The 24,870-nt window shown below is 48.1% G+C and overlaps 2 protein-coding genes across 3 annotated transcripts in view; one reads left to right on the top strand and one right to left on the bottom strand.

The window, feature by feature from the left end:
• The window catches only part of LOC133625193 (mesothelin-like), an 87,659-nt gene extending 72,917 nt beyond the window's left edge, over positions 1–14,742 (top strand). For both annotated transcript variants that reach the window (XM_061993679.1, XM_061993680.1), the window contains exons 8-30: positions 196–357; positions 793–995; positions 1,400–1,491; positions 2,179–2,309; positions 2,851–2,972; positions 3,366–3,537; positions 3,854–4,069; positions 4,173–4,343; positions 5,311–5,457; positions 5,615–5,664; positions 6,555–6,675; positions 7,003–7,088; positions 7,631–7,760; positions 7,874–8,064; positions 8,814–8,904; positions 9,415–9,526; positions 10,097–10,281; positions 10,890–11,033; positions 11,266–11,399; positions 11,954–12,081; positions 12,669–12,763; positions 13,348–13,531; positions 14,181–14,742. In XM_061993679.1, coding sequence (XP_061849663.1) covers positions 196–357; positions 793–995; positions 1,400–1,491; positions 2,179–2,309; positions 2,851–2,972; positions 3,366–3,537; positions 3,854–4,069; positions 4,173–4,343; positions 5,311–5,457; positions 5,615–5,664; positions 6,555–6,675; positions 7,003–7,088; positions 7,631–7,760; positions 7,874–8,064; positions 8,814–8,904; positions 9,415–9,526; positions 10,097–10,281; positions 10,890–11,033; positions 11,266–11,399; positions 11,954–12,081; positions 12,669–12,763; positions 13,348–13,531; positions 14,181–14,275 — 3,162 coding nt within the window. In that variant the 3' untranslated portion in view covers positions 14,276–14,742. The remainder of the gene's footprint in view (positions 1–195; positions 358–792; positions 996–1,399; positions 1,492–2,178; positions 2,310–2,850; positions 2,973–3,365; positions 3,538–3,853; positions 4,070–4,172; positions 4,344–5,310; positions 5,458–5,614; positions 5,665–6,554; positions 6,676–7,002; positions 7,089–7,630; positions 7,761–7,873; positions 8,065–8,813; positions 8,905–9,414; positions 9,527–10,096; positions 10,282–10,889; positions 11,034–11,265; positions 11,400–11,953; positions 12,082–12,668; positions 12,764–13,347; positions 13,532–14,180) is intronic.
• A 2,414-nt stretch (positions 14,743–17,156) lies between these two features.
• On the bottom strand, positions 17,157–23,965 carry LOC133625099 (mesothelin-like protein). The gene is made up of 14 exons (XM_061992112.1): positions 23,871–23,965; positions 23,230–23,494; positions 22,764–22,795; positions 22,350–22,399; positions 20,679–20,828; positions 20,489–20,579; positions 20,256–20,400; positions 19,483–19,688; positions 19,129–19,284; positions 18,803–18,936; positions 18,406–18,539; positions 18,137–18,237; positions 17,310–17,917; positions 17,157–17,187 (listed from the first exon to the last, which is right to left on the bottom strand). The coding sequence occupies exons 2-14, from the start codon at positions 23,267–23,269 to the stop codon at positions 17,157–17,159; spliced, it is 1,878 nt and encodes a 625-aa protein (XP_061848096.1). The 5' UTR covers positions 23,270–23,494; positions 23,871–23,965.
• Between the last annotated feature and the right edge of the window lie 905 nt (positions 23,966–24,870).

The following is a 24,870-nucleotide window of genomic DNA, read 5'->3' as shown; positions in this document are numbered from 1 at the left end:
AGATTTACTTCAAGTCAATGTTTAGTTGGACTTTCTTCAAACTCTTCTGTCAGCAGGTTTCAATACTTAAAAGTGCTGAACGTTCACATGTAGGTGATCTGCTGAAGCAGACCTGAAAGGAATTGCATACTGCAACATCTCTAAATATGACACATCTTTTACTATTACTATGTGGATTTCCCTTTTCTTTTTCAGCGTGCTTGGCTCCAGGACCTTCAGGATGATTTCCTCATATCCTTGTATTCTTGCCTTACCCCTAAACCTGTCAGTGATATGGATCGAGAATACTCCATCCTGTTCTTTTCCAAATATGATGCCAAGAAGCTTCTAGCTGCCCTGACCATGTTCAGCCAGCGGGTAGGTATCACATCCAACTGTGTGTTCATCTATGACATTAATGTCACTGGAAGGCCTGAATTAATGTTACCTTATTTTTCACCTTCACTTTACCTTATTTAAAAAAGGGCACCATTTCATTCAATAGATCTCCACCAACAGAGTAGAGTTCTGTGCTGTCAAGAGTAGCTGGGGGGACAGGAATAACAGCCATGAGTTCACATAGGTTAGCTCTTACTAGTTGCAGTGGCAACACAGTCTCGGGATTCCAATGTGAATGACAGGCTGACTGCACTTGAATTGCACAAATATTGCTATGGTGAAAGGCTCACAGTCTGGAGAGGGGGTTATTGCTAGGGCTGATTCTGTTCAGATTCACATGGATTTATGTTAATGTGTATTTGGAGGTCTATATTCACTTTAATTCATGTGTTTCATCTTGTCTCTTGCTTTCAGTTTTCTCACACGCCTCTTTCGCTCGAGTGGAACATCATCTTTGTTAATGGCCTGTGGGAGAAGATAATGCAAATACCGGATATTGACAGCCCATCTGTTTTGTCTCAGTGGGTCCAAGAGGGGCTTCAGCCATTCCTCGTTGAGCCCAAGGTCTTTGCTTGCCTCCATGCCAAAAACATGTTGTGTGAGACGTTTCAGATGATGTAAGTGCTGAACAAAGACATTGTTTCAGTCCCATGTTACTGAGATAGGAAAGGAGCCTTTACTCCAGCCTTCCAATACAAGGGGCTAAACCCTCTAAGTGCTGTGAATTGGTGGAGGACCAGATGGGCATTTCTGAGATGTTCACTTGAAGGCTTCATAACCTGCTGACCCTGTAACTGATCCTCTGTGTCAGTCAATGTGTGTGTGATGACCCTGTGTTGCAGCATTGGCAATGCCACCCCAGTTGATTGTGGGGGCTACTGTGAAGGGAAGTCACATTGGTGAAAAGGGATGTGATTGATAATACCAGTTTCCAAATAACAGCTCTTTCTGTGAGAATCCAACCCTGCCAGATTTGGCTTCATCTGTGCTTGCAATGTCTACCTTTCTTATCCATCTTTAGAGTTGCTGCCCTGAATGACATATATTCTGACCTATCGGTGGAAGAACAGAGGAATCTCTACACTGGGATGAAGTACTATCTCATCCAGGATGGTAAATTACTTCATTTTCTTTAAAAAACAACAAAACACTCTAAGCCACTGATGGATGCTAGAGAACTAGCTGCCTTCTGTTAGAGGGCTGAACCTTCACAGATTTATGGTGAATTTATGTTGTCTCTTCAGTGGAAATAGACTGAGAATGTGGAGTGATGAGTGGTATCAGGAATCATTTTCCTGCCTTAAGGCTTTATTAATCTAGGATTTTGTAAATCAGCACAGTCAGTCCTATGCTGACTTACATCCTATGCAAAAGGCATTTACTGTTTTTGTTGTGAAGGAACAGTGCAGGGTTTGGTTCTGAGAGCTAAAGAATTCAGCTCAGAAGTTAGCTCAGAAAAGGGACTCAGGTAAGACACTCCCCCATCTCCAGGCACTAGCTTGTATGCAAAAAATTAATGTCCTTCAAGAAGTTTTGGGCAGAATTGAAGGGAGTAAGAAAGAGAGTCATGATGAAGTATTCAGAGGGCTGTGAAAGAATAAGATCTCTTTCCTGTCCCATGTTCATAATCTGAATGCATAAATGTGTAGATTTGAGCATAATGTGTGATCAGAGGCACTTAGGGAGCTCTCTGTTGACTGAATTCTCTGACAGACTGAAGCCATGGTTGGAAATCTCCATTCTCCACTGATTTTCTGATGCAGTGCAAATCTGTAGTTTATGATGTCTGCTGTTTTGCAGGATCAAACCAGAAGTGCTATAGTGCAGTTGTTCCAGGTCTGAATTCCACTGCTTGGTTTGAACATTATCTTGGATCCTTTTTGGAGCATGCTACTGTTGAAGACCTGCAGCTTTTTGGTGATGAACCAACAGTAAGTGCAGGTTCATCACAGTGATGAAAGGGAACTTGCTGAAGGTACACTCTATCCCCTCATCCTGGTTGTTGGTGAAGATTTCTCACTCATCACACTTTCTTGTGATAAGAGACATTTGCACAGAAGTTGATTTTGTGTAGTTAGTTCTGCAGAAAGAAAACTGGAGTCAGTAAGAGGGGCAAACCCAAATTTCATCTCATGACTGGACCAATGTCTGGGCTTGGTTTAGTGACTGACTGTACCAGACCTGCATGTGTGAGCAGTGCTGTAGGGGCAAGGCCATGTCCTTTAGCATCTTGCCCACCTTTGTGCCCTGCAGCAGTCAGAGACAGGCTTCCATGCCCTCAGAGTGCCAAGATAAATAAAACAAGGTCTCAGTGTGTTGCTTGAAAACAAAAAATAAATTTCCTCACAACTTTAAACCAGGTGAAAAAACCATTACTGCTTGAATTGAGGTTTGTTCAAATTGTCCCAAGTGGCAATTAAAGTATCCACCTAATTTTGTTTTTTATTTTTCTTCCCATGCCAACACCCTCAGCTACAAAAATTTGCCAGGGATCCAGTCAATATGCAGTTGATCAGCAACCTCACCTTGCTGCGGGAGACAGCGCTGTACTACACCTCGCTGCTGACCTCTGTGCCTGCTTTCCCCTTATCAAGGTACAAGGCCTGTCCTGACTTCTGACCTGACTTATGGTTTAAGTTGGTACCATGACTTTGTTTCATGGTGATTCTGATGGCTGCTGCCATCAAACCTTTAAAGCATTTTTCTGTTCCTCAAATAAACACTGCACACATGGTCTTGGAAGGACCAGACTACAAGTTCCAAGTCTTGAGAACTGATGGCCATGCGGTGCCAGCTACCAACTAGTTTTGCAGTTTTGCATGATGTAGCAGTGCTCTGTCTAAACAAGATCATCAGCATTATCACAGCTAAAATTAATTGAGGGAAGCATACACTTGAAAAGAGCATGCTTTACAAAAAGGGAAAAGATCTGACAATGCCACTGTCTGTCATACTGGCAATCTCTCCTCCTTGTCTCCCACTTGCAGTCTCCCAGACAGATTTGTTTGCTACCTGAGACCTTCAGCAGTGAGCAACTTGAGCAGAGATGATGTTTTGAGCTTGGCCCAGAGGATCAGTAAGAACTGCCTACTGAACCTGACACACAGAGGAACAACTAGAGAAAGAGCTCCCTTCTCCCTTACAACAGAAGAGCTGCAGGTAATCTCCTGTCCAGCCCTGCAACTCAGTTCATCATTCACCTAGACAAAATTTGTGGGGGTTGAGAATTCAACTCTCGTGCTTCCTCTTGTGTACACTCCTGTATATCATCTTGCTGGTTTTTAATTGTGTTATCTGGCTGGTGTTTCTTAATCTGAAATTTATCCATGAGTGGAGACAGTCCATACACAGGCTTATCAGACAAGTTTTGAGGCAGAAAGTCCAGTGATTTAAGACACCCAAAGTCTGTAGGATCTGGTAGGCACACTTTATTGCTTTTCTGACTTTCTTTTCTGTCCTTGTGGGACCTTTTCAGGTTGCATCCTCTTTGGTGAGAAAGTTTGATCATTTCTCCCCTGCAATCCTGCATGCATTGGGCCAGACTGCAGTTGGACTCTCTGTACCTGACATTGAAAATAGCATCAGTGATAAAGACCTTGAAGCATCTATTCCTGCCTTGGGTGAAGTTCGTGGCTGGAATGCTGACCAGTCCAGTGCTATTATCAACAAACTCCTCAGCTCTGGCTATCAGGTACAAAAAGGACAAGGTCCACAAAAGCACCTCACACCTAGGGCATAGCTAGCTGGGAGTAAATTACATTTGTCCCTTCACGTATTCATGTGTTACCTTTCAGATCCGGAATGGACAGAGCCTGGCAAACCTAGGGAGCTTGATGACTGGCCTCAACAGCAGCACACTTCAAAGTCTGCCTCCAGAACTGGTCGTGGAAGCCATTAAGTTGCCTGAGTTTGTGCAGCAAGTGGTGACCGTGCCCTCTGCTCTGAAAAGGACATTTGTGGAAAAGGTAAAGTTGTTTTTCTCTTCTGGCGTCATAAATTAGCAAAGGTCCAGTGACTCACATTTAGGAGCACTGGTTACCTGGGGCCAGGCATTGACACACACCTGCACACCCAGACAGCGTTCCCTTGGGGTGTTTGCCGTTGCTAAATGGTGTGTGCAGCAGGACAGGCATCTCAAGTCCCTGTCACTGTGCCTGTGTAGATGTTCTTGACTGCCAGCCAGCGTGTCCTGCTGAGTCTGTTGGGGACAAGGGCAGAAAAGATGGTTGTTTCACATCATAGTCCTAACAACAATTCCCCACTGACTTGAAAAGATGCTGTCAGACCATCTTATGGTTTGGAGTAAGAATGTGTGAGAAATGAAGGTGACTGATGCTTCAGCAATGCACTATTCCATTCCCCCATGTGATTGTGTAGGATTTGGGCACCTCTTTGCCTTTCTTTCTTTCACTGACTTTAAGTTGCATGTATAACTTTCAAGTTTGTTGTTATTCATCTTCCTTCTGGTAGGAAAGACCTGTGTTTGCCACCAGAAGTCCTGCCTGTAGCATGTCCTGGGGCAACAGAGCAGCCAGGGTTTTGTGTGAAGCATTAGAGAAATAACATCTTGTTGGCCACAGGATTGTTCTGCAATGTGCTTTTGGCAGATTGAGGTGTTGCGTGCGTGGACAGAGAGGAAAGACATTTCCCTCCTTTCCAGCCTGTTAAACATTTTTAGGGCATAAAGCCAGGAGGTGGCAAACTGATAAGAGACAGAATTGTTCCCATTCATCAGGACTCCAGGTATTAGCTCCAAGCAGCTCTCCTAGATGAATATGTCAACCATTTCACAGTGTTAAGTCTCTGAGAAATGCTCAGATGATCAGCAGGGAGTTTTCCTGGCTTTATTCCAGTTCGTCATTTCTTCTTCAGCAATTGTTTATTTTAGCCACAGTGTTTGAATGATATGTTTTGGTTGCTTTTTTTTTTAAGGTTTCCTTCAGTGTAGGCCACCCTGCTGAGCTGGTTAAATATATCCCTGATGCTCTGGCCAGTTACGTTCCAAAATCATTACTCGTTTTTGGGGAAGAGAAGCCCAATATTCAGGATCTCAACAGTAAAATGTGGACCAGAGAACAGGTAATATTGCTGGTGGCTTGTGTCCTTCTTATCCCTCAGTGTCAGCCTTGGAGTCTACAGAGATACGAGTCCACTCTGCAAATCTCTCTGAAAGTACAGGTGAATGATGTGGCACTTCCTCACGGGAAACCATTGACACTCTGGGTTTTCTTCACAGGCTGCCATGTTTTTCAGTGATGCCATACAGATGGAGCCTGACTTCAGCAGGTAATGTTTTTCTTCTTTCCTTCCATTCTCTATGATTGTGTTTGCTTTGATGGCAGTTTCTATGTTTTCTTTGGTATGTATAGCATACTCACCATATTCAGTCCATACCAATAGATGGGTAACAGCACGCAAACCCAAACACAGGCATGTAACATTAAAATTTACCATGATCTCAACTGTAAAATATACCCCTAAGCCACACTTGCTTTCTAAACCCGTGCTGCTGGCTCAGACTGCCCTTGAAACCTTGCTCTTACTGCCTCTGTGGAAGCTATTTCTGATCAGAAAATGTGTCAATCTTCCACAGTGCTATTTCAGGGATTAAATTTAGTGGGCCTGATAGACATCTTTTGTCAGCTCTTATATCTGAGATGAAAAAATATGAAACCTGTGATATGTATTTGGAAAAACAGTGGAGTCATCATTGGTGTCCTGCTGATTTCACAAGAGAGGCTTTTCCATCTGGAAAGCAAAGTTTTAAGGACTTCTCCTTAAGCTCTCCCAGGCTGTGCAGACCATGTCCAGTGGTGAGGACCTGCACAAAGCTTATATCGTTTTCAACATGCGGCATGTACTGACAACACAGGGAGGAGAGAAATCTTGTCATTCTGGACACAGCAATGCTACTTGAGGTGGAGGGATTGTCCCTGCATTTTTACATCCACTATGAGTGTCTAGATTATGTTTATTTGACCAGTGATAGCTTCTGGATCTCCCACATACATGTCAATACGAGCAATTTTGAGGGGATGAGGTTTGGAGAGCATTAAGCTTCAAGAAGTGGGGGGATGTTTATGCTTGCTGTATTGGTCATTGTATGTGTGGGAGATCAGCACTGAGCTTTCTGCTGAAGTCTTTACCCCTCTGATTTGCCTTCTGTAAATGTTCAGGCTTTCCCAGTCAGTCCTCCAAGGCTTCACATGTGCAGATGCCAATGGGATGGAAGTAGAAAGATTTCAGGAACTAGCCAAAGTCATGAAGAAGAAGAATGTCAAGCTAGGAGAAGATGAGGTCAGTTCCCATACTTTGAAATGCCACATTTGATGTCATGAGGAGGGCAATCAGAGTTGTTCATCAAGAACAAAACCACTTTCAGCTTAAGGGGCTAGAGCAAGTGAAACTGGTCTTGCATCTCCATCCACAGTTCTGGATTTCCTCAAAGAGGGAAGTCAAAGTTGGCTGGGTTTCTCAGGAAGCAAAACCTCTGATTTCTGTCTGTCTTTTTTTTTTTTTTCCTCCCTACTTTGGAGCAGAGTAAAAACTTTGTATTTGTTTCAGCTTTTCTTGTGTTTTAATGCTTGTTTTTCTTCTTTGATGTGAACCCTGGTGTCTTTTTAGCTGAGTTGCTTAGTGAAGATGGTGACACTGCATGGGATTCCCAAGGATCTGGACAGCTATCCTGAAGACCTGTTGCTGTTTTTAAGGTATCTGTACTACAGTTTTCATGTTATTGCTTTAGTAGTTAGTGTGAAAAAAAGGTATTTATAACCGAGCTGGTAATGACTATTTCACGTTTGTTGTATATTTCAAACTTGTTCAGGCCTTCTTACAGGGGAAAGGAAAATCAGGTTGCCAAAAACTTTCAAAAGGGTTTTAAGATCCTTTCAGAGTCAACCATTATCATATTAATATAAATACTGTGAATCTCTTTTTAGCTATGTATGTTTGGATATGAAAGCAGTATGTGGTTTGAGTTCTTTCTGGCCTCTGTGAACGTGCTTTTCCCATAAATCAGAAGAGAGACAGAAGAGTGGATTTCTTGGTTCTGGTAGCTAGCCATTGTGGTTCTCTATCCAAATCTTGAACAGTTTTAAGCTGAGTCTTCCAAGAGAGTGAAAATGAATTTTTTTTAAATGTAGATTAGGATCTTTGGGAACAACAGCTGCACAGTTAGGCTGTGGATGTTGAAGATGTTCTGTTGAACACAGCAGCCTTGAACTTGACCATGGAGTATTTGTCTTTCTAGTCCTTCAGACTATGCAGAGACTGGAAGCTGTGAGCAGTACTTTGCTAATATTGGGAAAGCAAATCTTGATATTTTGCAAAGAGAGTCGTCTCAGCGGAAACAACTGCTCCTGGAGGCTTTAGCATGTTTGGTATGTGATGAAGGGACAGCTCTGCACAGGACTGGGGCGAACCTGGAGTTCCAGAAGGCTCTTATACAGTGGCATCCAGTTTTATTTAACACCTCTGTCTCGTATTATTTCAGAAAATTCCTGGCACACAAATAAACATGGAAAATGCAGAGATTCTGGGACATCTGGTCTGTGACCTGGGTGGAGAATACATTAGAAGTTCTGGTGGGCATTTGCTGAAGCAGTTAAGCCAGTGTGAATCTTTCCTGCCTGATCAAGAAGAGGCGATTAGGACTGTCACCAGCAGTGGTAACACTACATTTGGGTATGAATTTTTCTTCTGGACATCAGTAAAACAGTTCCCTAAAAACAAAACCTTGTTGTATTAAGACCTGAGTGAACTCCAGCCAACCAACTTAATCAAAAACTTGAGTAATTTGTTGCTTTTAAATTTCACAATGGGCCTTTTACATAGTGTTATTTGAACTTCCTTCATCTGAAAGATTTGTCTGGAATTCCATTGGAAAACACATTGTCACTTCTGCATCTCCCCTGCTGTAGATATAAAAGCCTGCCCTCTGGTCCCTTTTCATTCAGCAAACTTCTCTGAGACTGTCCTGATGAACCCGGGTGGGCTCTAGCTGTTTGTCAGCCACTGACTTTCAGAAAACATTCTGTTTCAACCTGTCAAACTGACAGATGAATCGCTGGCTGTATCTAACAGAGAGGCAAAGTCCAGGGAGGTGCAAAGTATTTTTCCTTCCTGTGTCAAATGCCCTGGGATCTTGGCACTGAGTTGGGTGATAGTAAGAAATAGATATTCTTTGAGTTTCATGCTTATGAAAATGATATCTTTGTTAAATGCCATTTCCCCATCCAGCTGCTTTTACTCATGTTACTAACAAGTGCTCCTGCTCTGGTGAGTGAAGCTTAGTGTAACAGGAAGTGACTGGGAAGTTTTAGGATTTAAATCTTGTATTTTCTTCAGATCCTGCAGAGACATGATCCCAGCAGCTTTTAAGGTGCTTTCTTGTTGTTCCATCAAAGTTGATCTCTGCTAATTCTTGTACACAGGCCCCCTGTAGCGTGGTCAGCTTTCACCTTGCATGAGCTGAGTGGATTGATTCCTATATTTGATCACAGCATCTTGCAGAAGATCCCCAAGGTGGGCTATTCACAGAAATGGGGGAAGTTTGAGGAGCACTCCTGGGTCCTGCAGTATGGACAAAATATGATGGGAATTGTTCAGCCAGTATGTTTTCAGTAGTGTCTTCATTTAAAAGTGTGGTGCTAAGGGGGATAGATGGTCTATGTGACATGAGGGTCAATGAGTCTGACAGTCTGGAACTGCAAATCTACGTCACTGTCCTTCTCTTCTTCGAACTATTGAACAAGCACCAGAGGTGGAAAGCAGTAGTAACTATAGACCATGCTTTGTGAGAAAATTACCTCAAATTATTGTGAGGTATGGGATATGAAAGAGTTCAAGCATTTAGAAATTTCCTTTTGGCTTACCAAGGAAAGACCTCTAGGCTTATAGCAGTGGGTCTGCTGCCCATAGCACTTTAATAATGAAGTTTCTTCTTTATCTGAATAGCAAATTGTTATGCTGGTGGCACTCTCTAGACTGTAATGAATCTAGACTCTCTAGACTGATGAGTCATTTTCTTTGCAGAATGCTTTAATTCTTTGGCTGAAGAACTTTGCACATGAATCACATCTGTCAAGGGAACAGCTGGCTGCCATTGTCGAAGAACTCCTGCCTACTAGGCATAAGCGTGCTGTGGGTATGAGAGCTTGCTCTGATCCATAGTGACAGCATTTCCCCTGGCATCATGGTTGTTCCTAGTGCTAGTGGGTCTCCTTAAATGTGTATGGAACGTTCGTGGCAAGTCACTCAAGAAGAGGGTTGTACCATGATCCATCTCCAGCAAGGGAACATTCAAACCTTAAAGCAAAAGAATTTAACACTGAGCACACTCTGATAATTGGATATCTTATTAACATATATAAATATCTAAAGGGTGGGTGTCAGGAGGTTGGGACATCCCTTTTTTCTATAGTAGCTAGCAACAGGACAAAGGGTAATGGGATGGAGCTGGAACATAAAAAGTTCCACTTAAACATAAGAAAAAACTATTTCACTGTTCAGGTGAGGGAGCCCTGGCACAGGCTGCCCAGAGGGGTTGTGGAGTCTCCTTCCTTGGAGATCTTCAAGACCTGCCTGGACATGTTCCTGTGTGACGTGACCTAGGTGAACCTGCTTCTGCAGGGGGGTTTGGACTAGATGATCTCTAAAGGTCCCTTTCCAACCCCTACCATTCTATGATTCTATGATTCTATAATTGCTTCCCCAGATTGCCCACCTGAAAAGAAGATAACAGACGTCGTTCTTGATGATGACTTGATGCCTATTTACTACACACCTGAGGAGTTACGTGCTTGCCTGAAGAATGTCTCTCTGGAAAATCACTTATCTCAGATACTGACCTATTCCTTCAGTAATGAGCAATTAGCTGTGCTGAAGGATAAGTTGGATGAGGTAATGACAGGCTGAAAAATGTCAAATTATCTACTGATGAGATTGCTCAGGGAGTTGTCCAGTTGAGTTTGAGTATTTCCAGGGACTCAGACTGCACCATCTCTCTCAGTCCCACTGCCCCACTTTGCATGCTGTATGCTTCTGCCTGCCCTACCAGCATGGCCCCTTGCTAGATTTGCTAGGCTTTGCTAGACCACATCCAAGTCTTGTACCAGGAAGCCCAAAACTGGATATAGTATCCAGGTGGGTGCTCACAAATGTCAGAGAAATGAAAGGGAATAGTAATTTTCCTTGACCCACTGGCCATGCTGCTACTGGGAAGCCCAGTATTCTATGAGCCTTCCCCACTTGTAAGGCATCCTGCCTCCCGCATCCATGGGGCATCAGTTCACAGTGCTTCAGGTTGTGTTCCTTCCCCTGGCCCAGACTTGCCTGAGTTACCATGGAAAAAAAGGGCAGATGTGCTCATAGAATCTCACTAGCTTTGGTTTTGTATCCCTTGCAGACTTTCGGGACATTTCCACATTAGTTTTGCAACGAGCGTGAATTCATGAGCATGGGCATGACTATGAGTGTTCACAGCAGTAACAACTACCATCTCTCCACAGACTTATCCTGATGGGTATCCTGAAAGTCTACTTCCCAGACTTGGCCCTCTCCTTTCATTCATCACCCTTCAGGATCTTTCCAAATTGAAGATCACTTCAGCTAACACGCTGACTTTCTTGCTCAAAGATCGGAGTGATGATCAGGTAGGGATTGAGTTTTCTCTCCTGCCCGTGTTTGCTTCCTGGTTTGGGAGCTGCTGGTTTAGGACTAACTTCGCAGGTTCCAAGACAATTGGCCCATCATTGAGGTCCAAACAAATGGATTTTAAATAATTCCTTTTTTTTTTTTTCACTTATTGCATTTGTTTTTCTTTTGAAGATGAAAACATAAATCCCAATTCAAGTTAACTTTTGAAAAAATTGGATGTATTTCTAGGCCTCTGCAATAATCAGACGATATATTGACTTGGGAAATGCCTTGAATGCCACTGCACTGAACGCAATTGGTAGGAACTACACATGTCTTCTAAATGCCACCGAGTTGGCCATGATAGACCCCAACACCTTGAAGTGAGTCAAATATTGTGATGCTCTTGGCTTCTTGCAAAAGCACTTTCCCAACAGCAAGTGCATTTTCCTTTTTTCTCCACTCAGTGAAAGGATATCTAAGAAGCGACTTAGTACTGGCTCTGTGTCCAGGTTTAGAATCCTGCTGTTCTCCATCCTGCCAGGAAGGGCTCAGACTTGCAGTCAAGCTCTCTTTATAGCAGCCCAGCTGACAACAGATACGGTCTGCATGCAAGCTTTGATCCAGAGGCAAAAGAGGGTTAATTAAACTTGACTTAAATTCCTGTGAAAGACTGCTAAATGAAATTAATCTCATCTTTACAAACACACAAAACTTATCATCTGCCATCAGAGCCATCATAACTTCAAAGATGTATCAGCTTGAGCAGAAGACTGAGCCATTCTTTTTTTCTCTTAGCATCTCTGCTCAGCTTCTTCTGTCTACTGGGAAGAGGAGACTCTATGTAGAGAATCCCAGAGAGATAACCCTGTTCAAAATGTATTCAGGTTGAAGATAATAAACTCTTCTCTCTCCCCAAATCTTTGTTTTTCTGCAGACTGGCAACTCTGAATTCTTCAGGCTGTTCACAGTTTACGAAAGACACCTTATATGATAAAGCAAAACGTGCTTTTTCAGACCAGCACTATTTACCTGCTTACTATAAGCTTATTGAACCATATCTAGGTATGTTAAAGAGCAATATGTTTTGGGGAGGGGTCTTAGCCAGAAGCTGAATGTGTGTCAAAGCCATCTAAGATTTAGGAATTTTCAAAGCCAAGTTTCAGTCTTTTCCAGCTTCTAGGTGACATAAAATATCCTTGAAAGATTCTATACCTGACTTAAAGTTGCGCAAATCAATTGCCAGACTATCACAGAGAAAACCAAACTCATGACTTCTGAGATGGATAAGATCTGCCAGATCCATGAGAAATCTATCTGCCAATGCTTAACACTTACCTCACAGCCCTTCTCCATGTCACAAAACATATATTTCTATCCCTGTTAAGCCAAGAATTTATTCATAGCCTGAGCAAACTCTTACCTCTCTGTCCAGCATCTGGCATGGTCACAGATTGTTTTAGTGACCAACACAATGATACCTCCCAGCAAAGCGAAGTTGCATCCGTGTATTTTGCAGTTGGAACTCAGTCTCTTAGCAGCCCAAACCTAATGAGTTTTGGGGACAATTATAGCTCTATCTGATAGACACACAACTGCTCCTTTGAGGGATATCCTCCACGTTTTCATACACTGTCTCTTTTTGGTCCCAGGGGGTGCTCCTGGTGTGGATCTCAAAGCTCTAAGTAAGGACAACGTGAACATGAAAATCAGTACTTTTGTGAACTTGCGAGAAGACTCTTTGTTGGTGAGCTGAAATTGTTTAACTCCTTGCATTTGTGTTACTCTGAGTAGTTGCTTTTGGTCACGTTGTCTGTTGATGTAAATCACTCCCATCAATTCCAGAGTGATGCTTAGACCCGTAGAAAGTGAAGAACTGGCCTGAAATGTGTTTAAAAGTGTAATTTGGAGTCATACATGAATGCTAAGCCAGTGATACCAGAGAGATTTCTTTAGAGCAAGCTCTCAGAGTAGCAGTGCCAGGAGCAGGGGACAGGCATCTACAGGCTATAGCCCACAGCTTTGGGATAAATCTTCTAACAAGAGTACTAGCAGTAATGTAATTGATTTGGGGAGAAAGTCCAGTGATTTGAGCAGGGACTGCCTTGAGTATAGGCTACTTGTCATCACAGGACAACAGAAATAGTCTTTGAGGAACCATCATTCCCCTAATGTAAGGGAAGATTGTCCCAGTTGAAGCCACTCACAGGACATTGTTCTTCCTTGTTCTTCACACTTGTGCTAATGCAAGCCTCATTGGTTCCTTGGTCAAAGGTATTATTTCCATTCCTGCATTTACATCTGTAATCCTTGCTCTTTGATTTCTCTCAGAGCCTGACGCCTTCTGAGGTTCAGGACTTGCTGGGATCACATCTTGGTGATCTGAAGAAATGGCAGAACAAGCCTCCGGTCTGGAATTGGGTCCAAAGGCAGAAACAATCAGAACTAGATCAGCTGCATATTGGGCTCACTGGGGGAACACAAGAAGGCTACATCAACGTTGTTGTGCCCAAGTGTACGTATTCTGTTAGGAGCTCTGATTGTTGTGCTTTAAATACTTATTTTTGGCTTACAGCAAGGGGGGGAAACTGCCTTGTGAAAGTGCTTTCAGTTATCTGTAAAAGAGGAGTGAGTGCACCGAGCTCAAACAAGCAGTGGCCTTGGGCAGTGCTGCCAAACAGCCCTGGTCCTGCCCTCAGCAGTACTTGTGCCAAGGCCCTGGAAAGTCCTGCGAAGAGAGTAGAGTCTATTGGTTTGGGTGACTGCAGACCCCTTCCAGTGGCACTTGTCATCACTGACCCAGCAAGCCCCACCACACTGGGCAGTGCTCACCTCCACCTTTGGCCTCCTGGCATCAAAGAGCAGCAAGTTCAGTTCTACTGAGGAGCCTTAAGCCTTGCAGAGCACGTTCTGGGTCCAATATGAGAAACAATCCTGTAATCCCCCTGAGAGCATCCTCACTGGCTGACCATCTCAACTGAGCGAGCACTTCCAGAGCTTCCTCCTCTGCCTGTGTTAGTTGATGGTGGTGTTAGAGGTGATTCTTACTGTAGTTATAAGGCTAAAGATCTTCCCTGGATGTGGCATAAAGGGATGTTCTTCCTTGTGGAAGAAGGGTCCAATCATGGATTTCTTTGCACTAATGCCCCCTCTTTTTCCTCTAGTACCATCCTCAGCCTCGTTGGGTGCTGTGGCCATGATGCTCCACCTCCTGCCTTCTCTGCTTATCAGTTTCCTGATGATGTCAGTTTTGTCTTGAAAATCTTCCCTCAAGAGAAAACAAAATGAGGGGGACCAGCCTGTCACCTGCTCTGGGGCTTGTTGGGACAGCTACACCTGGGGGGTGAGGGGTCATGGGTGCTAGCAGGCAACTGTTATACAGCCCAGGGTTCACTTTTAGCTACTTTTGTCTTTCAAATCACTCAAAAAAATCCCCCAGTGTTCTGACTGAAGCACAGATTTCAGACTCCACAGAGCAGGATCTTTGGCTTTTGGTACAGACCAAACACAGGTGAGCCCCATCCACGTTACTGCAACACAAACGCTGTCAATATTTCCCAGTGCAACCCTGGTGGGTTTAAGGGTGAGCAAATTGGCTGCTCTGCATGTTACGGGTTTCTCAAAGAGCCTGATCCCTTCATACTGCCCAGACCTCTGAGTGGGAGTGAAGTTTTCTGGCTGATCATAAATAAATAATGGAACTAAGTAAAAAATGCCAGAAGCAAATTACTGAGTTGCTGTTGTCTCCTCTTCATTCAGACTGCCTGCACCTTCCTGCCTGCAGGTGTCATCCTATTTAAGTAGTTAGAAACCTCAGCCATGCCTGTGACTCTTCTGTGCTGTGGACTACTCAAGGCTAAAGAACTCAGGCTGTTCTCAGCTTCCTCCGGGGGAGGATACAATAACTTTGTATAAGACTTTCCACACTATTTTTCTACTTACTGGGAATTTGTGTCCCAAAAAGCCTCAGTGGAACCTGCATCCACCTCCCCAAATCTCCTTTATCCCTCAGGAGGAGACCCTGCCTGCAAAAATGTCACAAATGTGCATTGTCTGGGTTTTATGGAGACCAGGAGAGCCTAGTCTGTCCTTCACTGCAAGAGATACTTCCTCACTGCCTGCAGCCCAGGCTGGCGGGCAGAGAGCCTGATGTGGGACAGTTGCCTTTTGAACAGCAGTGCTCCCCTGGTAGAGATCTTTGTTTCTTTGTGCCTTGACTCTCAATAAATGACATGCAAGATCCTCCTCAGCCCATGGAGAATGAAACTAATAAGTGGAAGGTCTTCAAGGAGGAGGGAGAAGCACTCTGGTGTAGCAGAGCTATTGGAAGAGGAGGCACTGTGTAATGAAGAAAGAGCAAAACAAGTGGAAACTTTAGATTTGAGCTTGTTAGGAGAAATGCCCTACAAAGCATTAAACACACCAAAGAACACATTTGATTAGGTAAAAAAAAGTTGATTGATGTTTTATTATATAGCATTGCAACAGTAATCATGATCAGCTCTCTTCAGTCAATCATCCATCTACCTACGCTTCAAGTAGCTTGAACAAAGCTTGATCAAAATCTCCTGAGTTCATCAAACATGTTAAATGCAATTTAGTGAATCTCTGAGCTGTCAGAGTGCTTTGCTGAGCCATATTATGCTTCTTTTGCATCAGCCAGTGACTGAAATCCCTGAGTTATCCCACTGTTCCAGCAGATCTATGTTGTCACACCAGTCAGTACTGCTGGTGATTGTTTCACATAGAGCAATGAGTTGGTAGGTACCTGTCGGGCTTCTTCAGGCTGGAGAAAGTCTGTCCTCTTTTCACTGCCCAGCCTTAAAAATAATAAGCCAATTACGTGCTGGTACCAAATAGACAAATGCTGCTCCTTCCCTGGGTTTCTGCTTTTGGCAGAGAACGGGCTGGCACTGCTTGCAGGATGGTGAGGGTGGAAGGAGGGTCCAGGTGCTGGAGGTGTCAGAGCAGTGCACGCAGCAGTGAGCTCCCCAGGACTATGGGCAGCATGGGCAGCAGGCAGGAGGAGAGCCTGGAGCCTGATCCTGTGTGGAGACACATGAGAAAGATGGGGGTTATCTAGGCAAATGATCCACACAAGCTCTCAGGGCATAGAATCAGAACTGCTGTGGTTGGAAAAGACCTTTAAGATGATTGAGTCCTACTACTGACCTCATAGTGCCAAACAGGTAGCAGGGATGTTTTGGGATTCGGGTACGCAGAGGGTCACCTGTGTCTGAACAACGCTTTTCTGCTCTCTGTGGCATTGCCCATACCTGCACCTCGGGCACTGACCTGCATCCTAGTTATGTGTCACCTGCCTGCAAGTGGTCAGCAGGACTGAGTCTTACCTTCACCAGCATAAAGCAGGAGCAGATCTGTTGGAGTCATTAAAGCTACAGCTGTAGCTCTTTCAGGTTAAAGGACTCCAAATGTCAGTGCCTTTACAGTGATGCAGAGTCAGGAACACCCTGTGCAGCTCAAGTAGGGAGGCCGTGCCCTTGCCTTGTGAAAACTAGCATGGGGTGCTGGCATGGTGGGAGTTACTCCCACTTTCTGCAGGGCAGCTGAGGGGTACAGTGTGCTCAGAAGGAGGTGGGATGTCTTAACGTGTGCATTGCCAGACTTGAGAGCACGTGCAATCCTGTCATGGTTTAACCCCAGCCAGCAACTAAGCGCTGCTGTACTCAGAAGAGGATTATCTCCATCCCAGGGGAAAGCAGGAGGGCAGTGTGCTCCAGCTCCAGGAGCTGTAATGCCCTACAGAGACACGTTGCTGCCTGTCCAGCCAGTAACTCCTTGGGTTTCTTGTGGACAGCAGCACACTTGTATTGAGTCTGGCCATGAACAAGATGGATCAGGTCCTGTGTTTGGTGAGGATTTCTGCCTTGCCATCAGTTCACACACTTTCCCCAACTCTGAACCTTCACACCTTACCAGCTTCAGGCTCAAGTGTCGGTCTCAGTGTCTCTGGCACACCCATGGGTGTCTCCTTAGTGGTCTCACTGCTGATGGTGGTGGAAGGGGGACCAGAAAATGCCGTAGAGGCACCGGTCTTGCAAGCCAACGTTGTAGTCTTGGCTGTTGAGGAGACAAGGCTCTTTTGGGTGGAGACGGTGGAGTTGGGAATCGGGGTGGGCTTATGGGTAGGGGTGTTTATCTTTGTGGCAGCTGGGGCAAGAGTGGAGTTAGGGACATGGGTGCTGAGAGCGTTGTGGTTGCTGGGGGTGATGGTGTTATGGGTGTCAGGAGTAGCATGGGTGGTAACCCCAGGTGCTGGGGGGTTCACGGACACCAGTGGAGTGCTGGTGTTGTGGGAGGCCACAGATGAGTTAGTAACAATGCTAGTGGTGGTGGCGGCCCCATGTGTGAGAGGAGGGGGTGGGACGGAGCTGGGGGAGGTGGTGTTGGGGTTGACAGAGGCAAGGAGGGTGGTGAGGAGGGTGATGGTGGAGGGGGTGGCCCTGCTTGAGACAGCAGGCTGCTGAGTGGAGCAGGGGGCGAGGGAGCCGTTGGTCGGAGCAGGTCGGGCAGCGGAGGTGGCAGCGGTGGAGGTGCCTGGGGGAGGGCTCTTCGGGGGGGTCAGGTTGGCAGTGCTTGTGCTGGAGACCCTGGGGAGGCCCGTACTGGAATTAGTGGTTGGGTGGCTGCTAATGGCAATAGGGGTGGGAGTGGTGGCCGTGGGCGTGATACTGGCCAAGGTGGTGGGGTGAGGAGGGGTGGTCATCCCTATGGGGCTGGGCTCCTCTGTTCCCCCTTGCAGGCTGATTCCCAGGATACAGTCCAGCTCCTGCTGGGACTGTCTCTTCACCCATTGCATCACCGAGGTCTCATTTTCAGCTTCCTTCAGGTAGGGGAGGTTTTCTCCAAGCAAATTTTTCACATCCATGACACCGAGTTTCTGCAATACATGTACAACAACATCTTTGTTCATCCCCATTCTGGCATTGCCACAAAGTATCTTTCTAAGGAGACTGCAGAGCAAGTGGCAACTTCCAGATTTAAAAGGTAAAAAGACTTGGTGATCTGATGAGAGGCTGTAGCCTCAAACCTCACCACTCAGCCTCAACTGACCCTGCCCTTCAGCAGGGAGAAGAGCAGTGGCATACTGGGCACATACCTGCAGCTCATCAGGATTCAGGGCAAGAAAGGTATCTATGTCCATGTTTATGGCAATGCCAGATTTTGCCATTTCTTTCAGGTCCTTGGCTGGAGCTCCACCTAAAGAAAGTGTTTGGGGTACCTAGACACGTGCAAAGACTTCCAGGACTCTTGGAGGGGTTCTGGAGACTGTTGGACATGTCTCAGGATGGCTAAACCCCCCTGGCTGAGGAAGAGGTATCCAGCCTCCATTGCTGTGGGAAGGAGGGCAAAGGCTGAAACACCTACCCAGGTATGGCCAAATCTGGCAGTAATATGCCCTGGTAATGCCAGCCTGGCCAGCAAAGGCTTCCTGGCCTTTTCTGTAGAATAGGTCCTTCTTGGTTTGAGAGCAAGAAGAAATGTTTAAATATCCAGCAGTCCTGGGGAGAGGGAGAGTCACAGGTTAGAGCCAAGAGCACTGCCCCAAAGCACAGCTAAAGCCCTTTTAGTTGGCGGGGAGAGACGGGTGGTCTGTCCCTGCCCGTGGTGCTGGTGGCTCAGGCAGGAACTGGGAGCAGGATGCGGCCTTTCCACTGTGCTGCAGAGCCAAAAGGGAGGTGGGAGTCTGCCACCCCACTGCCCTCATCTCCCCCTGTCCCAGGGGCCTGGCAGGACTGGAAAGTCTCCTCATAGAGCTGCTTACCTGATTGCTGCTGGAGGGATTTGCTCAATCTGCTCTTCCTGCAGCAGACACAGGTTCCTCCCACCTATTCTCTGAAGCAAGGTCCCAGTCAAGATGCCCCCCAGGGCCAGGTACCTGCTGAGCAGCTGCTGGATCTGGGAAACACAGTTGGCATGGCTGCGGGCAAGCAGGGAGGGAAGATGCTCCCGGTAGGAATGGGTGGGTATGTGGGTTGCAAAACCACCATGCTGCCCTGGGCAATGCCTTCACCCCAAGCTGGGCTGGGGCACTGTGCTGTCCTGCTCAGGATTCACCAGCCCCCGTCCCTGCTGCTGCCATGGCTTTACCTGGACATCCTCCCAGTTGCCATCCGAGGGGTCGAGCAGGGCCAGCAATGTGTCGCTGCAGGTCACCATCCACTGGCTGATCTCTTCTGCTGTGTACAGGCGTGACAGCTGCCCCAGCAGCTTCAGCTGCGCCTCTGGCATCCCCAAGGGGTAAATCTGTGGGGCCAGGCCAGTGGGGCAGAAAAGAGGGTCAGGGGAGGGAAAAGAAGCCAGCAACGGGTGCAAAGGACCCACTCAGGTGCTTTCATCCCCATGGCTGGTGATGCTCACTCCCACAGTGAGCCTTGCCCATCATGGAGCATGCCCACGCTACCAGGAGCTGTGTGGGGGACCCTGCACTGTGTCACACATCACCTGATCCAGCTTTTCTTTCATGACCTGGAGGAACTCTATGGGAAGCGGCTGTTCCAACAAAGGCTTCAGGTTTGCTTTTAAAACCTCGTCACTCAGGCACAAGTTGAACTGCTCACTGTTGTAATTGATGATTAAGAAGGGGTCCGAGACAGTGCTGTTGGTGATGGGCTGGCAGCCTGTGGGCAGGGAGGGTGCGTCCATTCTTCCTCCCTCCAGCTGGGCCTCAGAGCCCCTCGCAAAGGCCTCAGTGAATGAGCAGGGAATCACAGTAACACAGCTCAAACCATTGGCCAGAGGGACTGTGAGCCACCTTCCCATCCCCTGGGTCCCATGAGCTGGGTTCTGTAAGCCACTTTCCCATCCCCCAGGTCCCCACCCCAGAAAAAGGCCTTATTTGCTTGGATTCATTAGAGTTATTCCTGAAGAACCTGGTGATGTTTCTGTAGGCCACATGTGCTTTATCCTGTTAAAGGCAACTAAAAATGCTTTGTGAAGTGAACCCTTTCCCATGTCACCCACACGAGCACCCTCTGGTCTTGCAGCGTCCTCCGCTGGTGCTGCCCCTGCCTGGCTCCTTCCTGGCTGCTGCTGTTTGCTCCCAGCTAAGAGCAAACCCCGCAGCTTGCTGTAAGGACAGTTCTCTCACCTCCCCAGTTTCTTTACAGGAACCTCACAGCTTTCTGCCTGGTCCCGTCCCCCTCCCTGGGGGCATTTTCCCCTCCCCAAGAGCCCTGATCTGGTCCTAGCTGGCCATGGTGAAAGGAAATGCTCACCCTCTGCGCTCCGCCTCAGCCTGGGATGAGCTGAAGCTGACAGTGCTGCAAAGGCCCTGAGGAGGGTCAGGGACTTCTCCCTCTGGGAACGCTCCTGGCTGTCATATGTGGTCACGATGCTCCTTCCGAAAGCCTCCCGCACTGCCTGCCGGGGAACGGAGGGTGCTGGGTCCTGCTGGGTCCTGGTCCTGCTGCTGGGCAACTCGCCACGAGGTTTCAAGGAGGGAGCTTACCTCAGCCACCAAGCTCAGCGTGGTCTGGTTCAAAGCCAGCAGGAGGGGCCCCAAATTTTGTAGAGTCTGTAAATTCCAGCTCGAAGGATCCCTGTGGCCATTGGGAGAAGGACCAGCTCAGCATCCTCGTGAGTACACCATCTCTTGTGCTTATTGACTATTCCCATAAGAGGAGACAAAGGCTAAGTACCCGTACATTGTGCCCCCCTTGAGGAGCACAGCGTTGAGGGCATCCTGCTGGGTCCCCGTCAGTGCTGGGCAGAGCTTCAGGTTCTCCAAGATGCTGGGGTCAGAGGCTGTGATGGTCTCTGGCTCCATGTCACATACCAGTGCCCCAAGGCTGCCGAGCTGCTCAGGATGCAGGCGGCTGCTCCTCACCCCCTGGGAGAGACAAACCAGCCCCAGTGCAAACGCCTGGCGAGGGACACAGGGGATGCCATCCGCCCCCCACTCAGCCCCCACTCACCAGGCAGGCCAGTGCCCCGCACAGCAGCCCCGTCCGCCGGGCCGAGCCCCGGGGCAGCAGGGACAGGTTCCCACGGGATGCCTGGGCGTAAAACGCTCTGCAGGTCCCAGCGCGCACCTCGGACGAGCTGCGGGGAGCACGAGTCAGGGGGGCAGGGACAACGGGAGGAAGACCCGTAACGCTTTGTCTGGGCATGAGGGAAGCAGAAACTGTTGCTCCCTTCTGAGCAATGAGCTGCAGAGTTGCATGGGGCTCATGGGTCCCATCTTACCCTGGGGAGAGTGTCTTGGGCACAGGATGGGGTTGCCCAACCCTGTGCACCCAATGGCATGGCCAGCATGGCCCCAGCCTCAGAGAGGAGTGGAGTGAGAAGAAGACCAGGAAGTGTGTGGGGCTGGAAATGCCCTTTGTGAGTGATTTTCACAGATTTTTGTGATATCCTCCCACATAGAGCTCCCATGTGCCCCAGGGTGTGCCAGGGTGATTAAGCACCAAAACCACAGCCGTGTGCTGCCCTTGATACTCACTCAAAGAAGAGCAACAGGTCTGGAGAGTACCTGCTGAAATCAGCTGTCAGGTTCTTGGCAGCAAGCAGCTTGGCCAGGCAGGAGAGCTGTGCAGAGACAGGCTTGGCTCATCAATGACAAACCAGTGAGAGCCCCTTCACCCTGGCAACCCTAGCTCCCGGTGCCCCATCAGGCTCCAGGGGATTTGTACCCCCCACTCCTCTCCCTGCCCACCTGGGCACTGCTCAGCTCTGCTGTTTTGTTTTCCAGTCCCTGGGCAAATGCGAGGACATCGGCAGCAGACACGTCGCTGGCTGGGATGCACTGGAAACCTTGCAGGACCGATGCTGTGAGGCTGCAGTGGGGAGACACGGTTGCATTTCCCCAGCCACTTTAGCTCCCCAACACTCCAGGGAGGAAAAAACTGCTTGTTCCCTTGAGAAATCCCCCTCCATCCTGACCATGGCTGTGGGGATAAGTGGGAATAACATGGGGTGTCATGAAAATGTCCCATAATGCCAATGTCAGGGGGATGCCCATCCCTGTGGTCTGGGTGGTGGCAGAGGTGCCCACCATACCCAGGGCTAGGGTGAGAGAGAAACCAGCAGAGCCTGGATTTCAGCTTGGGGGAGTCTCATGTCGCACCTACGTCAGCCCCATAAAGGAAAGGAAATTCCTGGTATGTTTGTGCTACAACAAAAGCCGATTCAGGTGCAATCCCAGCCTGGGTGCCAGCACCAGAACCGGCTGCACAAGGCTCTAAATTCTCTCTAGCCCAAGTGACCTGTCACAGCAGCTGGGACATAGGTGTGGGGAGAATCTAACATCCACCCACGCTGGCCCCGAGACCCTCCCACTTGCCAGAAACCCCGCTGGGGCTGGTACTCACTCAGTGTGTTGCTCGGTGGCACAGAAGACAGCTCCGATGATCAGAGCAGCCTGGGGAGGAGAACAGGGAGGCTGAGGCAAGGGTGAGAAAGGCTTTTAAAGGCAAAGCCTGGGCAGGGAACCAGATCGGACCAGTTGTTGCTGCCCACAAGCTGTGGGCAGCTGAGAACTGCCCAGATCTTCCCTGTCCTGTTGGCCCAGAGCTACAGGTCCTGGGTGCCTGTCAGGTTGAGGGTCCCGGCCCTCAGTTTGGGAGAAGGGCAGGGAGGCTTTTGGGCAGCGGGCGAGCAACGGGTGCGATGGGCCAGGGCCAGGGCCAGTGGGGAGGTGATAGCTTTGCTGCCCTCGAGCCAATGACTGGTCCTGGCATCAGCTGTGAGTTTTTGGTGAAGCCCTGGGATATTTGGTGACTCACCATTGCTGCTTTCATCAGGTCTGTGGAGAAACCTACAAGGAAGCAGAAGCAGGTTATAAGGCCTCTATCACTGTCTGCACAGGCGGTTGAGGGCTGTTCTAAAGCAGCTCCAGTTTTAAGGTCTGGGAAGTGCCTTTGTCAATTTAATGTTTAGTAAATGCTGGTGAGCACTATGCAGAGAGCAGCCCCTGCAGCCTCTGCCAGCCCGGGCACTTTGGGGTGCCTTGGGGTGTGTTCTATATAAAAAGTGATAAATCTGTCCCTGTAAATCTGTCTCTGCAGTTTTCTACTGCGGTGCTGGCTGTAGCTGGGGAAAACTCCCCCTGCCTGCAATACTGGAGGGAGCACGAGGCAGAGCACAGGCAGAGCCAAAGCCAAGAGGGTTGGGAATGAAAAGCAGCACAGGCTGGGGGTGGAAGGGGGTCCTGGGGAAGGGCCAGCTTTAGGGGGACAGGGTATAACTCACGGAGGCAGAGAGCGACGGCTGCTGGGGCTGCCTGCACCATTCTGCCTTGGGGTGGGTCGGGTGAGCAGAGCACAAACAGGGGGCTGTGTCCCAGGCTCTGGGCCAGTGCTGGCCACTGGCTGGGCTGGAGAAGGTGCCGGGAGGGTTCTGCAGCTGATTCTCTCGTCCGATGCTGGGGCAGGAGACGTGGAGAGGCTCAGAGTGCCCTCCTGTGCTGGGTGAGTGCCTGCAGAAACCCCCACAGCCACGAGAGAGACTAGATCCTCTGTAAAGGAAAACAGAACTTCATTCTCCAGCCATTATTAGAAGAAACTCTTTAATAAATTGTCCTGACACCAGAGCTCCACTTGCGCCTGTGCCCTGCAGGGACAGAGTCCCTCTCCATCCCCCAGGACCACACCATCACTGACTGGGAGAAACCCAGTGGAGAAGCCCCAGCAGGCCTTGTCCTCCCCCCGCTACCCAACCCCACACCTCTCAGCTGGAAAACCCTGATAGAAAATAAACCTCTGCTCCAGAAATGCCACAGCTGGGCTGCTTAGCACTGCCCAGAGCAATCAGCTTACAGCCCTTCCAACAAGATGCCAGTTATTTTCCCACCAAGCCTTACTCTGTTCCCCAAATCCCACCAGTGGCCTTACCGGGTTGTTCTCTGTCCTGGGAGGTTTGGCAAGGATTCGGTGCAGCCGGGCGGGGGAAGGTGCTCACACAACCGCGGTGGCTGTGGATGGGCACCACCAAGGGACAGCTCGGCACTTATCTGCTGTGGGGTGGGGATGTTGCTCTGAAAACGGGGTGTGACAGGGCAGTTTCTCAACAGTGTTTTGTAAAGCTGTTTCCTCTCCTGGTTTTGGTTTGGCTTTTTTTTTTTCCTTGTAAAGGGTCACTGAGGCAAATGAGTTAAATCTTCTGGTGATTTCTGTGCTCTCAATGGAGACAAAGGTCCTCTCGAGGGAAAAAGCTTTGAGCTATTTAGGGCTGTATTTTAGAAGGCAAGTGGAGCGCAGAGTCCTTGTGGATGGGCTCAGCACCGCTATGGGAGCCGCTTCCCGTGTGCCCATGTTTTTTGCCTTGACCATGGACAATCCTGCTCCCTGTTTTTACAGTTTTCTCCCTGCAATTTCTGATCCTGCTCTGAAACGCCATCCAACACGTGCCATGAAGAAGGAGACCAAAAAGAAAGGCAGCAAAACCTTTCTGAGGCTATGTGATGAAAACCTGGAGGAGCCAGATGCTGTGGGGCAGCAAATGTTATCTGAGCACTGATGCCCAGCAAAGGGAAGGGTGAAAGCAGCTGGCAGCAGCTGGCTGGGATGGCTACCTGGCTGCACCACCTACTCAGCCAGGTTTGGAGGCATCAGCCCCTGCCAAGGGTCCCTGGATGTGCTGGCATGGTGCTGAGTGGGATTTGCGACCCCTCGGTGCTCCTGAGCAACCGGTCCTGCAGCACAAGGGCTTGGGCAACACGTGTGGGTGTTTCTGGTTTCTATTTTGGAAGTATTTGCTGTAAAAATAGCTCTAGTTGCAGTGGTAAAATTATAGAAAATTGTTAGTTATGAGGCTGCTGGCGAGACACAGCCCCTGCCCCAGGCTCCCCTTTGCAGGTCACTGTGTTCACCATGTCCCCACAGTGTTTAAAAC

Source organism: Colius striatus, chromosome 3, assembly GCF_028858725.1.
Source record: "Colius striatus isolate bColStr4 chromosome 3, bColStr4.1.hap1, whole genome shotgun sequence".
Lineage (NCBI taxonomy): Eukaryota > Metazoa > Chordata > Aves > Coliiformes > Coliidae > Colius > Colius striatus.
This window is presented reverse-complemented; position numbering and strand designations above follow the sequence as displayed.